Source organism: Aedes aegypti, chromosome 3 (genome assembly GCF_002204515.2).
Source record: "Aedes aegypti strain LVP_AGWG chromosome 3, AaegL5.0 Primary Assembly, whole genome shotgun sequence".
Classification (NCBI taxonomy): Eukaryota; Metazoa; Arthropoda; class Insecta; order Diptera; family Culicidae; genus Aedes; species Aedes aegypti.
In genome coordinates, this window is record NC_035109.1 from 315,749,140 (window position 1) to 315,766,837 (window position 17,698).

General features: G+C 40.6%; 1 protein-coding gene across 2 annotated transcripts; it reads left to right on the forward strand.

Annotated features, from left to right (window-relative positions):
• The first annotated feature begins 869 nt into the window (after nucleotides 1-869).
• On the forward strand, nucleotides 870-14,158 carry LOC5567351 (leucine-rich repeat-containing protein 47). Of its 2 annotated transcripts, XM_021849513.1 has the most exons (4): nucleotides 870-1,543; nucleotides 12,751-12,886; nucleotides 12,947-13,926; nucleotides 13,959-14,158. In XM_021849513.1, exons 1-3 carry the CDS (start codon nucleotides 1,061-1,063, stop codon nucleotides 13,924-13,926), a joined length of 1,599 nt encoding a protein of 532 aa, XP_021705205.1. In that variant the 5' UTR covers nucleotides 870-1,060; the 3' UTR covers nucleotides 13,959-14,158. The 2 variants fall into 2 exon arrangements, with proteins under 2 accessions (XP_021705205.1, XP_021705204.1); XM_021849512.1 differs by having other exon boundaries at nucleotides 12,947-14,158.
• The last annotated feature ends 3,540 nt before the right edge of the window (nucleotides 14,159-17,698 follow it).

A 17,698-nucleotide genomic window follows, 5' to 3' on the forward strand; every position in this document is an offset into this window, starting at 1 on the left:
TAACTAATAATTAATTGACTGAATATCTCAAGTAGTGTTGTAATAGCGGCGTAGCCAAAAGTTTTTTTAATTGAACAAATTTTGTTTACAAAAAGGACATATTCTGCCATAATAATTACTGGTTCAAAGTAATTTCCCTGCATATAGCCGGAATCTGTTGATAATTCTAGGTTGAATAAAATTCCCTGATAATTCCAGGTTTTACCAGGTAGTAGACACCCTGCTAACTTAAAACTTAGCTTAAATTAAACCGATTCATAATTTTCTCCCAAAAATGTAGCTCAAAATAGTGAAAAAAAGTGACTTTTTGACGAAAAAAGTGACTTTAGTTGAAATGGCTTCAAAAAAGAGACTTTAAAGTGACTGGCCTCAAAAAAGTGACCAAGTCACTAAAAAGTGACTCGCTACCAGCCTTGTAACACGGAAGGGGGTGGGTGGGTGTCCTCTATTTTTTTACAGCTCATACAAAATTCGTAAAATATTCATACAAAAAGCGTTAGGGTTTATTCACAAATTTCATAACGCCCAAAATGGCCATTTTCGACACCCACCCACCCCCTCGTAACGCTTTTTGTATGAACAATTTACAAATTTTGTATGAACCGTAACACCACGATGACACCCACCCACCCCCTTTAGCGTTATGAAATTTGTGAATGGGCCCTTACAAGGGGGTGGGTGGGTGTCAAAAATGATTATTTTCGGCGTTATGAAATTTGTGAATGAACCCTTAAACGTTGCGCGAGATTTGAATTTTCCCCAAGGTCGCTTGTATGTGCTAATCCAACCAATCCAACCGTGGGGCGACCCTGCAAATAAACGTCAACATTTTAGTACAAGCTTTGAATCAAAAACGCGACAGCGGTGTTGTTTATTTATACGTTCTTCCGCATGGCACAAACAAACGCCGATACTTTCAGCGCAGTGCAAATCAGTGGAAACGTCCCCTTGCAGAGTTCGTGAAGTTACACAAAATCGCGTCATCCATCTAATTTCATCATCTTGGGTGAAATTAGTCATCGTCGAAGGTAGAAAGCCCCAACTGAAGTCATTCGACAGAATGTGGCACGAAGTGCAGCTCGCCAAAGAGGAAAACCGCCGGGAGTTGGTTCTCTCGGGGGCTGCCATCCGGAAGCGATTCGACGAAAACGATGGCAACCTGGACGAGACCGTGTACCAGCTGAGTGCCCTCAACCTGCTGGACATCAACGACACCCCACTGAAGGACATTTCGCCCAAGATTGCCCAACTGGAGCATCTGCAGTCGCTGATTTTGTTTCGGAATCAAATCAGTTCAGTTCCGGGTGAGATTGGAAAGCTGGCGGCGCTGAAAGTGCTGGATCTGTCTGGGAATAGGATTGAGCAGCTGCCGAGTGAGTTGGGCCAACTGAAGGCCCTGACGACGATCAATCTGTCGGGGAACAAGCTCAAGCAGGTGGACCTGAGCCAGCTGGAGTGGCTTACGGTGTGCAACTTGTCCTCGAATCAGCTGGAGGAGTTTCCGGTGCTGCCCTGCGGAAAGGAGACGCAACATTTGGCGGAGGTAAGATTAATTTTTGGAGATGATTCAAGTCTAGGTAACATAATGCAGGGCTGGTAGCAGGTCTCTTTTTAGTTTTTATAGTTTTGATTGATTCGTTTTCCTTACAATTCTAACAATTTAACTAGAAACTTTTCTAAAATTTCTACAAAGGGCTATGAGTTCTTCTAGGAACCCTTTTTGGTTCTATTATCCGGACAAAACCGAATCAATTATCCGGGGATTTAAAAAACGGCCCATGTATACCATTTGAGGTTTGATCACTGAACGCAGGACAAAAATCAATACAGTGAGGACCCGATTTTGTCAGCCCCTCGATGAATTTTAGGCTGACAAAATGGGGAACCTGACAAAATCGGGTAACTTTATTTTGTTCCTGTTTTTCAAATTATGACGTGTTACATGGTGACATGGACTTTTAAGAGGGCGATGGACATGGGCGTAGCCAGTTTTTTTTTATCAGGGGCTCCCCCCTCCCTTATATTGGTAATATCGATTTTTAACACAATAAAAGACATTGCCATTGCCCCCTCTGGCTACGCCTATGCGTTCATGACATCAAACATCATTATCGATTTTAATGTAAACGTGGTAAAGCATGACGATAACAATTTTTTGGCAAATTTAAAATAGGCTGACAAAATCGGGTCAAAAAACTGACAAAATCGGGGGTAGACATAATCGGGGGCAGACAAAATCGGGGGCTGACAAAATCGGGTCAGTACTGTAGTGCATCGCACAAGTACGCAGTTATCAATAAATTTTAAGGATGAAGCATACTGATGCACTTGAAAGTTCCGTTCAGTTCGCAATGATGATCAGAGCTCTTACAATTTATATAAAAATGATTCAGTCTCCTTACCAAATACAATCAAGTCAAATAAAACTTAAGCTTTGATATTATTCCACCTTGAAATAGCTTCAACATGTATTTAAAAATAGGGAAAATTGAAACACTATTGATGTAAAATTATTGTCTCATTAGTTTTAATTTCTATGGAATTAGAGTATATCTTGAACCTGGAATTATTTTGTAAACCCTGGAAATATCTGGGAATTTTATTACTGTAAACGAGTAGACACCCTGTTGAAGGACTCTTATTTTCTGAAAGAATCTTTAGAGGAGTTCTTGATGATTTCCAAGGTGATTTCTGTGTTCTGTGGTTATCTTTGGAAAACACCAGGTTGAATTCTTGTGGTATCTAAAACATTTTTTTAAGAAAACCTTTATAAAAATGTTTGGAGGAATTGCATGGACTTAATCTATAAATTCAAACATTAATAACTTAAAAACCAATGCATCTATACACTTCCGGTTTGTTCCGTTTAATAAGCAATAGTCTTAAATATATGTCAAGCGAAAAAATAAAGTTCTCCTTAGCTTTTTTTATCGGTGACAATAGATCAAAAAGAGCGGTAAAAAAATATTTCTCCAAATTGGCTGAAAACTTTAAGTAAGTTCAAGCAAGAGTTTTTTCAGGGATTCCTCCTTGAATTCCTGGAATTCGTCGAAGAATTCTATCTACATTTCTTCTAGGAATAGCATAAAGAGTTCCTCTAATGATTTCCATCGGGAATCTTATCTGAAATTCCTCCTGGGATTTCATTAGACATTTCTAAAGGGATTCCATCAGAAGTTAATCTAGAGATTTCATCAGGAGTTCCTCCAATGATTCCATCAGGAGTTCCTTCAAGAATATCTTTAAGAATTCCTCCAAGGATTCCATCAGGAATTCCCCTAGAGATTGTGTCAGAAGTTCCTCGAGGAATTCCATGAATATTTATTTTAGGAATATCATAAGGAGTTCCTCTAGAGTCTTTTTAGAAATTCCATCAAGAGTCTTATCAGGAATTCCTCCAGCAATTTCATCAGGAGTTCCTAAAAATATTCCAACAGGAGGTCATCTAGAGATTTTATCAAGAGTTCCTATAGGGATTCTATTAGGAGTACCTTTAGGGCTTTCATCAGCGTTCTTCTGGAGATTTCATCAGGAGTTCCTCCATAGATTCCATCAAAAGTTCCTTCTGAGATTTCATCTGCAATTCTTCAAAAGATTCTATCAGGAGTTCTGCTAAAGATTATATCAGGAGTTCCTCGAGGAATTCCATCAGGAATCCTTCTAGGGATATCCACTAGGGATTCTATCAGGATTTTCATCAGGAATCTTATCATGAATTTTTCCGGGGATTTCATCTGGAGTTCCTATAGGGATTCCATCAGAGGTACTTCAAGGGGTTTCATCAGGAGTTTCTCCAATGGTTTGATCTAGACTTACTTCAAGAATATTTCTACGAATTCCTCCAAAGTTTCTATCAAAAGTTCCTCGAGGGATTCCATCAAGACTTCCTTCAGGGATTGTACCTCGAACTCTTCAAGAGATTTCACCAAAAGTATCTCTAGCAATTACATTAGAAGTTCCTCAAGAGATTCCATCAGGAGTTCCTTCGAAAATTCAACATTTCTTCCAGGGAATCGACCAGTAGTTCTCATAGGGATTCTATCAGGAGTTCCTCCAATTTGCTCAGAAGTAACTTCAACAATATCTTTAGGAATTCCCTCAAGGATTCCATCAGGAGTACCTCCAGGGATTCCATCGAGAATACCTTCAGAAATTCCTCCAAAATAATATCAGGAGTTCCTCCAGAGATTATATAAGGAATTCCTTTAGGATCCCTTCTAGGGACATCATAAGACATTCCACTTGGGATTCTATCAGGAGTGCCATCAATAATCTTATCATGAATTCCTCCTAGGATTTCATCAGGAGTTCCTCCAGGGATTCCATCAAGAGTTCTTTCAGAAATTCCCCCTGGAATTCCTCTAAAAGTTCTATCAGCAGTTCCTCCAGAGATTATATCAGGAATTCCTCGAAAAATTCCATCAATATTTCTTCTAAGAATATCATAAGAAGTTCCTCAAGGGATTCCATCAAGAGTTCCTATAGGGATTTTATGAGGAATACCTTTAGGGCTTTCATCAGAGTACTTCAGAGGATTTCAACAGGAGTTCTTCCAGGGATCCCATCAAGAGTTCCTTCTGAGATTTCACCTGGAATTCCTCAAGAGATTCTATCAGGAGTTCCTCTCCTAATTTTATCAGCAGTTCCTGGAGGTATTCCATCAATATTTCTTCTAGGAATATCATAAGGAGTTCCACTAGCGATTCTATCAGGAGTTCCATTCAGGGATTCCATCAGGAGTTCATCAGGAGTTTTTTCAGGAATAACTTTATGAATTGCTTCGAGATTCCTTCAGGAGTTCTTTTAGGGATTCTATCAGGAGTACCTTTGGGCCCTTCATCAGAGCTCTTCTGGGGATTTCATCAGGAGTTCCTTCAGGGGTTCCATCAAGAGTTCCGTCAGAGATTCCACATGGCATTCGACCAAAGCTTCTATCAGGAGTTCCTCAAGAGATTATATCAGGAGTTTCTCGAGGAATTCCATCCAGGCTTGGGAACTGTGATCACAATTTGCCACAGTTCATCGATTCTGCCAGTCAACCAAAACATAAAGCAGCAGCAGCATCAATACCATCAGGTGTTGCGCTGCCAACGGTTCACACACTGCTTGGCTGTTTTTCGAGTCTTTTCGCATTCGGGTTTGAATAAAAGTTGGGAAGAAGAAGATTACAGTTTTGAAAAGCCGTAACATTTGTTTTTGATTTGAACGGTCATGGTTTGCTTTGGATTTTGATGGTCGTGTAGAAACATGTGAATGTCGAGGCGGTAAATGTTTGCAACAGTACATTTCCCATCCCTGATTCCATCAGAATTTCTTCTAGGGATATCATAAGGAGTTCCTCTAGAGACTCTATCAGGAGTGCCATCAAGAATTCCTCCAGAGATTTCATCAAGAGTTCCTATGGGGATTCCATAAGAAGTTTCTCTTGAGATTCCACCTGGTATTCATCCAGAGATTATATCAGGAGTACCTCAAGAAAATGCATTAGCATTTCCTTTAGAGATTTCATAGGGAGTTTCTCCAGGGATTCCATCAGGAATTCCTTCTGAAATCTTATCAATAATTTCTTCAGAATTTTTTTTGCCGTATTTCTCGTGAAATTACTGAAGGCTTCCTAGTGAAAAAAAATTACGTGCTCGACTGGGATTTGAACCCAGGACTCTTGTATGCTAGACGAGCGCTTTATCAACTAAGCTACCGAGCCCCTTGGTGACCCAATAACTGAGTTGGAGAGAGAATTCAAATCCCCACAGACCACGCAGACCCCTTTCATAACCCACATCCATCCATCTCATATCACTACACACGCGGGCAGAGCAAGTGCGATTTATTTAGTGTTGAAACTGTTTGCCTATCATACCTACATCGCTTCCACAACAACTGTATTGTGGAAGATAAAAGATGCGGGAACGCTATCAACGTGTCGTTCTCACTCAAGTGACGGCATGACTACTACAGAGAGGCAGTAACCTTCTAATATAAATTGACGCTTATATTGAGCTGTTCGGTAATCCAATCCTCATGGTTTTTAAATTAATTAACTCATTACGCGTGGTAAAGATGAACAAATTATGGGTGAAATTATGAAAAAAAATTACGGTAGCTAAAGCGATCGTCTAGCATACAAGAGTCCTGGGTTCAAATCCCAGCCGATCACGTGGATTTTTTTTTCATAATTACACCCATAATTTGTCCATCTCTACCACGCGTAATGAGTTAATTAATTTCCATAATATGAGTCAATTTGATCCATAACAGGGATCCTCCTTTCCCAATGATCCACATCTGTAGGGAGGACATCGTTGGAAATTTCTATCGAATTCTCAAAAATAACTATATTCTGCAGCGCCAGAAGGTAATTTTGTTTTGTAAAGCTTCACCATATTTTTTATCATGTTTAGTTCTGAAAAATGACCCTTAGTTGATCCATATTTTTTTTAAAGTAGAATGACTAGAGGAAATCATTAACAGATTCTGGATACAATGTTTGAAAAAAATCCCATAGCCATGACTGCTCAGAATAATTCCGGACAGAGACATCTCATAATTTTAGAGTTTTGCCGGAATATTTCGTGAGAATTATAACTGGAATACCCCGTCCATGTCCCCATCCATTACTTAAATTTTGAAAGCTATGCTCTTCCTCACTACAAACCGTCTTAGCGTCTGTGGACTGCAAATGCCTGAAATTCACTGTAAAAAAAAAATTCCATGAACTCATAAAGGATTTCAGCTAGATATTTTTGACTAATTCTTCTGCCGGTTTTTCCAGTTATTACTATATGAAATTTTTCAAAGATTCCAACAGGAGTTCTTCCAAGTAAATCCAAAAAGGTTCAAGCTTTAGGCGTGCTTGCGGGAATGGCCAGAAAACACCAGAACGGTAGTCAAAATTACTGCGATTGCTTTATTGTCTTTACTCTTCGACACTACGAATTACAATGATGGTGCGGTGCAAATGATTGTGCAACTAGCAGAGTCGGCCGTAGTTAATCTACAAAAACGTCGGAGCTCTGTTGGTAGCCCGAGCAAAAATTACGTCTGCTACAGCTCGGCCGTCCTGCTGCTATCGCCCTCGATAGCTTGAGTTAGGAATCTAATCACTGTCCGATGACTTAAACAAAAAATAATCAATATAATGCGTGAAACTTTAGTGGTTCGATCATTGCTGAAGTATGGTTGCCAAATGAATTGCGAATTTTGATTTACACCCGCAACGGCAATGACATCACTGGACTATTCCTCATCAGGAAACCCGTAGAAATCAGACTCATCTTCAGAATACCCTTTGAAACTTAAATCTTCGGATGAACAGCTTGATGAAAAAGTCTCAGTATCGCGAGTGGCAGCCTTCTTGTACAGTCGCAGATTAAGTGGATCAAAAGTTCCGTCGAAGTACGTACTTGTCACCTGATACCCTTCTAGGTCAGTAACGATGTATCGATTGTTATCTAATACTCTCTTAATCTGATACGGACCTCTATACTTAGCCTTGAGCTTACTATTCTCGCCTGATACTTTGACAGTTCTGATCGCAACTAAATCGCCTTGTTTAAAAACGGTATTTCGTTTACATTTAACGTCGTACTTTTTCTTATTGTATTCCTGTAGCTGTTTAATCTTCTCTACAGCATCGCTTCTGATACAGTCAATATCGCGATCAACCTCTTTGTTGAGATTCTCTAAAAATCGCTCTAGATCTGACTCAAAGTGGTTTCTCTGTCTAACACCAAAGAGCAGAACTGCCGGAGAATTCGCTATCGAACGATTATAACTGTTATTGAGAAGGTATTCAGCTTCGAACAGAACATTGTCCCAAGACGTTTTCCTTTCTTCTACCAATTTAGCTAGCAAAGGTACTAATGTTCTGTTGTAACGCTCAATTTGTCCATTTGCCTTTGGACATCCAGTCGCAATCAACACGTGCTCTATCCCGCGTGTTACACAAAACGATTCGAATTCCTTAGACGTAAAAGCAGTTCCGCGGTCTGAAATGATTCTTCGTGGCTTTGAATAATAAGAAATGTAGGATCGCAACGATTTCAAAACTTCATAAGTTTTTGTGGACCGCGTCGCGTAAAGTTTAATGAACTTACTGAACCCATCAATTACGGCAAAAATATGCACGTTTTTACTTTTCGTTATTTCTAGCGGACCTAAGTGGTCAACGTGGACGGTATCGAAAGGAATAGTGCCCTTATCGATGTTATTCAAATATCCGTCATATTTCTTATCGCGAGGATTGAACGTTATACATGTAATGCACGACTTCCCATGTTCAAGAACCTTCTTTTTCATTTCAGGGAACCAAAAGAGACGACGTATTTCAGCACAGACCTTATCTGCGCCGAAATGACCCATGTCGTTATGGTATCGATAGATCACAGACGCTTCCATGTTTTTCGGTACGCAAAGTAATAGTTTATTCTTTTTTTCCTTTTTATAGACGATGTTGTCCCTGACTTCGTAGTCTCTATGAGTGCCTACAAGTACAGCGGCTTTGATCTTTTGGATATCCTCATCTTGAAGCTGCGCGACGTAAATCGAGTTGGTGAACACATCGTTCGGATGTTCTTCTAGCTCAAGCAAAAGCATGTTAACACGGCTAAGCGCGTCGACGTGACGCATGCGTTCGCCTGGCCTATGTACAATAGTGTAATCAAATTGTTCGAGATAAAGACTCCATCGAGATATTTTTGCATTCACATCTCTTTTCTCTAATGTCTTTTTCATAGCCTCACAATCTGTTACGATTACGAATTTCATTCCGAACAAATACATGCGAAATCTCTGAAGAGTATACACAACAGCGAGAGTCTCCAACTCGAAGCTATGGAGCTTGGCTTCCGCGGCAGTTGTTTTACGACTATAAAACAAAACCGGATGAAACTTCTTGTCATTTTCCTGGCGTTGAAACAAAATACCTGCGAATCCAGCGCTAGAAGCATCAGTGTGAACTTCTGTTTCAAGAGATGGTGAATATATTGCGAGCACCGGCTTCTGAATCAAACTAGCCTTAAGGGCATTGAACGCGACAACGTGCTTCTCTTCGAATTTAAACGGGGTATCTTTCTTTAACAATTCGTATAACGGATGAGCCAACTTATTAAAATCTTGAATAAATTTCCGGAAGTAGCTTACTAGCCCTACGAAACGATGCAGCGCGTGAACATTCACCGGAATAGGGATAGATTGAACCGAATCGATGTGACGATCGCTTGGACGTATCAAATTGTACGTTATATTGTAGCCAACATAGTCGATTCGGGTCTTAAGAAAAGAACACTTCTGTAACTGGAGTTTTACATGATTATCGTTTAGAGTTCGAAGAACATCTGCCAAAACGTCCATGTGTTCTTCGATAGTTTCTGTACTTATAAGAATATCATCGATAAAAACCGTTATTTTACCCGACTTGATCAACTCATCTAGGACCTTGTTAATGTAGCGAACAAACGCGGCTGGTGAATTGGCATATCCGAATGGAAGCTTATTAAATTCGTATTGGCCACCGTCAACTACGAATGAAGTATACTTTTTGGAGTTTTCAGCAATATCAACGTGATAAAACCCGTTTTTCAAATCAAGACTACTGAAATAACGTTTATCACGAAGCTTAATAACGAGATCCTCAATGACGGGCATTGGGAAATTATCGCGCTCAACCAATTTGTTAAGCGGTTTAAAATTAACACACATTCGGTATGTGTTATTTTTCTTCTTAACCAATACCACGCGACAGTAATCGTCCAACATTTCCTCGATTATCTTGTTTAATTCCTGTTTTTCAAATACACTCAATCTGGCTGGTGTTACGGTAAAAGGTTTATGTTCCTTCAATTTGATTTCCACTTCCATCTTTACTAACGGTTGTGAAGGGCTTGGTCGGTTCACATAACAGTCACTGAAAACTTTTTCTACAACTGTCTTCAAACGTGTCGTTTCCTGAGAGTCTCCTACGTTTAGGTCTATTTGTTCTTTATCCTCGATCAATACGCAAAGACAGTCATCGCGACTACCAAAAGCCTCAATCATCAGCTGTGGATTATAATCCGACACTACGGATTCTCTCCTGAAAACAATACCCGTTATTCCATTGCCGTTCGTGAAGTCTCGGCCCAAGAGGACATTAACTTCTTTCGAAATGGTATCGTCTGGAACGACGATCAAAGAAACAACGAAAACGCGACTCCCAACAATAATCAAACCACGGAATGATCCAAGCATCATTAAACGCGTGCCATTGATGCCAATGATCTCATGTGGCGGTACGTTAGATGAATAGTCAAAATCAGACGGTAGTTTAGAAACCTTAATCAAACTTACCGGGGATCCTAGATCGACAAGAGCGTTAAAATCCTGACATGACTTCTTGAACAAAATCTTCGCCGGTGTCCGGCTTCCTTCGTCTACTTCCAAATAATATGGATCCGCTTCGATCCCAGCGTCTTCCCGTTGATCGTCATTCTGCAAAAACCGGATTTGATTTGATTCGAAGGCTTGTTTCGGTGCGATTCCTGTAGCGATCAAACATTCTTTCTCCAAGTGTCCAACCTTTCCACATTTAGTGCATCGCGGCTTCTTCTGTGGCAATGGGCATTTGGCTGACATATGACCACTCTCATTGCAATTGAAACAGCGTCTGACTTGAGGTTGCTTATTGGTATCTTCGAAGACTGTAGACTCCTTGCGCTCGTTGATGCGGGACACCGGGTGTGTTATGGTATCCTTCTTAACATATGGTTTAGTATTGACGACAGCTCTCATTCGAAGATAACGCTGTAGACAACGGATGAGATCCTTGACATGACGTAAATCCTTCGAGATCAGATACTCCTGTATCTTGTCATCGTTCACGTTCCTTATAATGTACGCGATGATAGCTTCGTCTGACAATCGGCCTTCTTTGGCAATTTTCTGCATCTCGTACACATAACTTTCCTCGTCTTCATCCTTACCTCGGAATCGCTTCGCCAGTTTGAAGTGCACATCTGCTTCGTTCATACGACTAGGAAACGCTTCACAAATTGACGTCTTGAAACATTCCCAATCCACCGTGGCTTCTTCCTGTGCCTCAAACCATTTTCTCGCTGTGCCGGTCAACCTTGAGTGGGCGTAGTGTAAACGGGCGCGCGGCGACCATCCATAGACTTCGGCATATCCTTCAATCTTACCAATCCATCGACTGCAACCTCCTTCTTTACCGTTGAACGACGGAATAATTCGTTCCACCTCAATCGGATGAAGAAATATTTCACGAGAATGACGCAAATGAGCTCTACTACGGTCGCTGGATTCAGTCACGGTTGATCCACGAGAGCATACGCTCACGGTTGCTTCACCTCCTTCGTCGGATTCTTCTTCCATTATGTCGTACACTTTAACGTTCGAGAATCTTCTTTCCATCCCTGGAGACAACGGTTCTTGCTTTGCTTGCTCTACAAACTGGGTGAAGACTGTCTCCGATGCAGACAATTGTTGTCGGCCATTTTCCTCCTTCACGACAACGGTGCGGTTTTTCGGCGACGCCATGTTTCCGAAACACAAGATGGCGTTGAAAATGTTGCGTTCTGTCGAATCAGCAATTCCTTCACAATTCGTTTTTCAGGGAAAATTGAATGATACGGATTAGTCAAATTAAACACTGAACATCCGCGTACTAATCGCAATCATTTTTCGGTCAAATCCCACTTCTGAGCTTTAGGCGTGCTTGCGGGAATGGCCAGAAAACACCAGAACGGTAGTCAAAATTACTGCGATTGCTTTATTGTCTTTACTCTTCGACACTACGAATTACAATGATGGTGCGGTGCAAATGATTGTGCAACTAGCAGAGTCGGCCGTAGTTAATCTACAAAAACGTCGGAGCTCTGTTGGTAGCCCGAGCAAAAATTACGTCTGCTACAAAGCCAAAGTTTTTGAAGCAAGTATGTTTGGAAATGTTTTCCTAGGAGATTCCTACGCCAATATTCCTTTCAATCTATTTCATATGGATTCTCTCAGGAAATTATACACATTTACTCCCAGGAATTGCTCCAAAAATGCCTCCATGGAGAAAATATGTCGAATACTTGAAGGGACCCAGAAAGCCGTAATATTAAACGCGCCGCTGTTCAGCAAGACCAAGCTGAGGGCAAGACCCTTCGTGCTTGCTACACGATATACACAAAAATGGTCAATTGGCAAAGCAAGCTCTCAATCAATAATTGTGCAGTTCTTCCAAACAATTTCCCGAGAAATGAACTAAGTAAAGTCTTCATGATTTTTTTCAAAAGTTCATTTGAGGTTTCACATCAGCTAATACTACAGTAATCATTCCAGTGGTTGCAGAGAACCTTGTGGGAGTTGAAGAAGACTTACCCACCTTAGAGCTCAATCAAGTTTCATCGCAGATGTTAGTTTAGAATGTTCTTCTAAAATACCTACATCTCGAATTTTTACAAAAACGGAAGAAAATATTGGTTGAATGCTTGACGATGTTCTAAACGGGAAACTTGGAAGAGGTTTTACAGAGCACAACGGATAGATTCCTGGAGGGCTTGGGACGTTCTTAAAAAAATTCTGAAGCAATCTTTGGAGTAATTCTTGATGGAAACTCTTGGGCAACTTCTGCGGTTTTCCTTACAAAAACTACTGGTGGAATTCTTGAGGTGGTAGGGGAACTTACGTATTTGCGGTCATTTAATTCTCTTCGTCGTCAAAATCTACTGAATTTCTGAACATAGGTTAACGTTTTCATTTTGATTGCAGGTAAACCTGGAGAAAAACCAGATCAAAGAAATTCCAGCAACCTTGATCAATCAGGCGAGTTTGAAGACGTTGAATGTGGCCGACAATAAGATTGAGTTGGTTCCACAGTTTTTGGTCAAATGTGCAAAGTTGAAGGGTACCAATTTGCTAATAGGTTTAGTTTGAAAATAGTTGAACAAACGTTGTTTTATTCTAGAAATCAATCTCAAGGATAACCCTCTGAAGGACAAACGATTGAAGAAGCTGGTGGAGCAATGTCGCAGCAAACAGGTCCTGGATTACGTCGAAAAGAACGGTTACGTTGCTCCGAAATCCGAAGCGGAAAACAACATCGAAAACTCCCTTGTGAACGCAGATCCCACTCCAGAAGAAGTGGATGTTCGACAGCGAATCACAATCATCAAAGCACCGGAAGATACTCGAAAAATCAGCTTCACACCGGAAGCGAAATCGCTACGACCGCACATGGCCCATTGTATCGTGCGGAACTTCAACGTGGGCAATATGAAGAAGTTCCTTCAATTGCAAAATGACCTTCATGACAACGAATGCGCAAAACGAGAGCTGGCCACCATCGCTACCCATGACCTGTCCAAAATCAAGGGAAATGTACGCTACCGAGCGGATCTTGCCGAGCAAATCGAAATCACCCCTCTCGGAGGAAAGGCCAAAACCACTGCGGCCAAGTACTACGATGGATTGAAGCAACAGGCGGAGATTATTCGCAAGGAGAAGAAGCGCAACACCTACTCCGGAGTGTACAAATTCATCAACCTGCTCGAAGGCAAAGTGTTCGTTTTCTTCGATGACGAGGAGAAAGTGATCAGTCTTCCACCGCTGACGAATTGCGACGAGACGAAAATATCCCCGGACACCAAGGACATGCTGCTAGAAGTGACCAGTTCCGCGAGCTTGGACGTCTGCCACAAGGTGATTATGGCCCTGATCAAGAAGATGCTGCTGATGGATGTGCAGGTGAGCCGAGCCCATCCCGAGGGGAAGAAGAAAGGCAAGGGAAAGACCTCAACCACAGTCGTCACGTACGATAAATCGACGGAGATGGTCATCGAACAGGTCCGAGTGTACGACGCCGAAGGGAACTTCCACTCGGTCTTCCCGGGCAAAGGGGATTTGGCGTTCCCCGAGGAGGAGAAGATCGACATCGAATTGAAGTAGGAACGATTTTTACTAAAACAGTGTAGAAGTAGGAACGATTTTTACACTGTTTTACCTGAAATATTTTTTCCTGTACTTTCCCACACGTTTGTTAAATAACTGAACTGGATTCCTTTTGTTAACATTTTGCAACGGATGCATACCCAAAGCTACATTAGTACGAGTACTACATTATAAATGAAGTGTTGCTACAACGATGCTAAGCATTAAATGTTTTTTTCTTACCATCTCAGTAGTGTTTAAAGATTTAAATACAGCTAATATCACACCTACATTTCGCAAGCAATATAATAATCTACTTTTCTATCATTCTCTATTCAACTCCATTTTTATCAATCTCTATTCATTCTATTCATCTTCTTCTCTATACCTAGATCTTAATTCAAAACTGTTGCTTCATAAGGGTTTGTCTGAATTCATCGATTTCTCCTCATTGATCCTCTTTTTCGTTAATACTTAACAGCGCCAATATAAATACTTCCGCAATGTTTATAGGTCACGATGCAAGATTCAGTGATCATTCAGTGCCGTGTGCTCTCTCGAGACCCTCACTATCATGTATGCCCTTAGTCGGATATAGGTACTCGCTATCGTCTCAAAGTTTCGTGCTACGATAGACATAGAGTCATCGGCGAAACCAAGTAGCTGTCTATACCTGCTCTTCTTATCACGCCCTCTAACGCAATGTTGAACAGGCCATCAACCCTCTGCGAAATTCGAAAGGACTCGCGAGTGTCCCTGATACTCGGACTACGCACATCACTCGCTCCATCGTCGCCTTGATCAATCTTATCAGTTTGTCCGGGAAACCGTATTCGTGCATAATTTGCCATAGCTGATCGTGATCGATTGTACCATAAACCGATTTGAAATCGATGAACAAATGATATATGGGTACATTCGCGGCATTTCTGCAACACCTGGTCCATAAATCCTGCCTGATATTGCCCAACGAATCCAATTGCTGCGCGTAATCTTGGGCTACTTCTGAGTCCCGTAGCCGCTCCATGTTGAGCCGCGGCGTTCGGCTTCGACGCTACGAATTGGTCACCGTTGGAAGTTTTGTGCGCATACATACAGCAACTAGGTAATGATCCGAATCTATATTTGCACTGCGGTATGTGCGAACATTGGTGATGTCGAAGAAGAATTTTTCGTCGATTAGAACAAGGTCGATTTGGTTTTGCGGCATGCTCTTCAGCACAATCTCTGATATTTACATCTCCTCTAAATGTGCGTAATGTCACCAACAACGATTTTCACGTCACGCGGCGAGCATTTGTCATATATCTAGTCCAACTGCGCGTAAAACGCTTCCTTCTCGTCTTCGGTCTCCTTTCGTGTGGATAGTATACGTTAATGATGCTGTAGATGAAGAAACGGCCTTTTATCCTCATCTTGCACACCCTTGCGTTGATCGGCTGCCATCCGATAACGCGTTGCTGCATCTTGCCCAACACTATGAAGCCAGTTCCTAGCTCATTTGTGCAGCCACAACTTTGGTAGAAGGTAGCCGCTCGATGCACATCTTCTGTCCAGTCCAACAAAGATCTGGCAGCGCTACGATATCGAAGTTACAGGGATCGAAGTTACAGTTCGTCATCGATTGACCTGTCGCAACCTGCAAAACCAAGTGACTTGCAGTTCAATGTTCTAAGTTTCCAATCGTAATCCTTATTTATAGACTCACGGTCTTTGCCAATCGTTCCGGGTCGAGTTTCCTTCGTTATTCGTAATAAGCTTTTTACGGGTGACTTATTTATTGGGTCTGTGTGTATGTATGTAAGGGTAACCACTGATTGTTGCATGGCACAGCCGTTAGACAGTAGACTGTCCGTTGTATATGATATTATCCAGTTGATTGTTTTGAGTTCTTTGCTGATATTTAAGGTTTACCTAAGGAATTCCAAAAATTAAAACCCAGATGCTGGTCACCGATCTACCGGTTATTTTATCATATTAAAGGATGCCTCAATGAGTGGGAGTCAATCCCTCTATCAACAATATGTTAGTGATAAGGAGTTGTCAATTCCACTCTCCTCATCCATATTGCTTCAATTGGGTGTCCTGTTTGATTTATAATATATGATAATTACGATAGGTGCTATTGATAATGTATTGTAATTATTTCACTTGCCATTAGGTTAAACCTTCCCAGTATATCTTATACTTGTTTGACTTCCCTCTTACATATTTAATACATTGATTTGTACTTACAATACCTTTATTCTGACCATGCCCAATTTGGTGATCTTCACCCGTCTCTTCCTCAACTCCAGTCGTTCTGAATCACATCATTTCTCGTTCCTCATTTTCCATTTCCAATGTTTGTATCTCGTATTTTGATCCCCATCTGAAGACTCCCCATCGGAAATTTCGCTCTCCTCATTTATTTATCAATTTCATATAGTTTCTTTTTGATCTTTTCTCTGTCTTTTGATAGCTCCTCCCAACTACTTCTATTCATTTTCTGATACCTTCCAAAGTCCTGATCTATTGATTTTAGTCATGTTAAGGATGGTCTGCCTTATTTCTTTTCATCTAATTTTTATTTATATGCTAACTTCAGTGGATGTTTTTTTTTCTCTACGTCTTATATGACCAATAACTTATTCTTCCTGCTCTAATTCTTCTGTTTATGGTTTTTCCGTCTAATAATTTTCTAGCATTTAATTTTTAGTGATTTGGTTTCTCACAATATTGATAAATATTCATGAGTATAAGTTTTTCATAATTACCTATATTTAACTTGCTTTTCTTAGTCATAACAGACACTTTAGTTCCGTAACAACGACGGTACTTTCACGGTCTTATAGATTAACTTTCCTAATTCTCAGCTTGGCTTAAAAGTGTTTCAAAATTCTACTATTATCCTCGATGATTTCACTGCATTCAAACACCTAAACTGTCGCTCACTTTGAATATCTTATTATTCACAAGAATCTCTTTTGGGTGTTGAGCTTTATCATTTGGAAATCTAATCAAAACCTGACTTTTGTCGCGATTAATTTCAAGACCCTACTTTTGTTAATTGCAGTTCTAATTCATACAATAGGCGGAGTTCTTCGTTGAAGCTATAATTAGAATACCATCTGCAAACACTAGAATTATTAGAAGAATCAATTGATTAATGCCCATTAGTTTTAATTCTGGGATTTCTGCAACTACTTTTTTGAGAACATCTATTTGGGTTGGATGTTATACAAATAATTAAAGAGTAAAGCCTGATTTGCTACTGAAAAGGAATCGCTAAAGACATTTCTCGTAGATTCCTTGCAGAAATTTTCTACATCGACTCCCATTTGAACTGACAGTTCTTTTCAACTGCGTACTGCGATAAGAAAAAACGCATTCTTGAGCGATTCCTTGCAGAAATTTCCCATGCGTCAAGATAGGCCGAGAAATTACTTGTCAGCAGCGAATCAGGCTTAAAGCTAAGTATGCTGTTTCGCTCAAGAAAAGTAAAGAAATTCCTTGACTGAAAGGGTCAAGAAATTTCCTACAGAGAGCCCCCTTTGAAGTGACATTTCTTCTCAACTGCGTACTGCGATCAGAAAAAAGTGATTTTCTTAACCATTTCTTGGGAGAAATTTTCCACGCATCGAGATAGGCGATTCCTTTTCTTGTCAGTAGCAAACCGGCCTTAATAGTGATAACGGACATCCTTGTTTAATTCTTTTCCCCCTTTTAACCCCAACTGAATATTGATTCTCCCACATAATTCTAGTAACCTCATCTTTAACATAGCTCAGAACTCTATCTACTAATCTCG

Excerpts from the sequence above, each read along its gene's own strand:
- LOC5567351 (XM_021849512.1), top strand. The coding sequence starts at position 1,061 with ATGTGGCACGAAGTGCAGCTCGCCAAAGAGGAAAACCGCCGGGAGTTG. Across the intron at positions 1,544-12,750 it reads AGACGCAACATTTGGCGGAG|GTAAACCTGGAGAAAAACCA; the intron begins GTAAGATTAATT and ends TTTTGATTGCAG. Across the intron at positions 12,887-12,946 it reads CAAATGTGCAAAGTTGAAGG|AAATCAATCTCAAGGATAAC; the intron begins GTACCAATTTGC and ends GTTTTATTCTAG.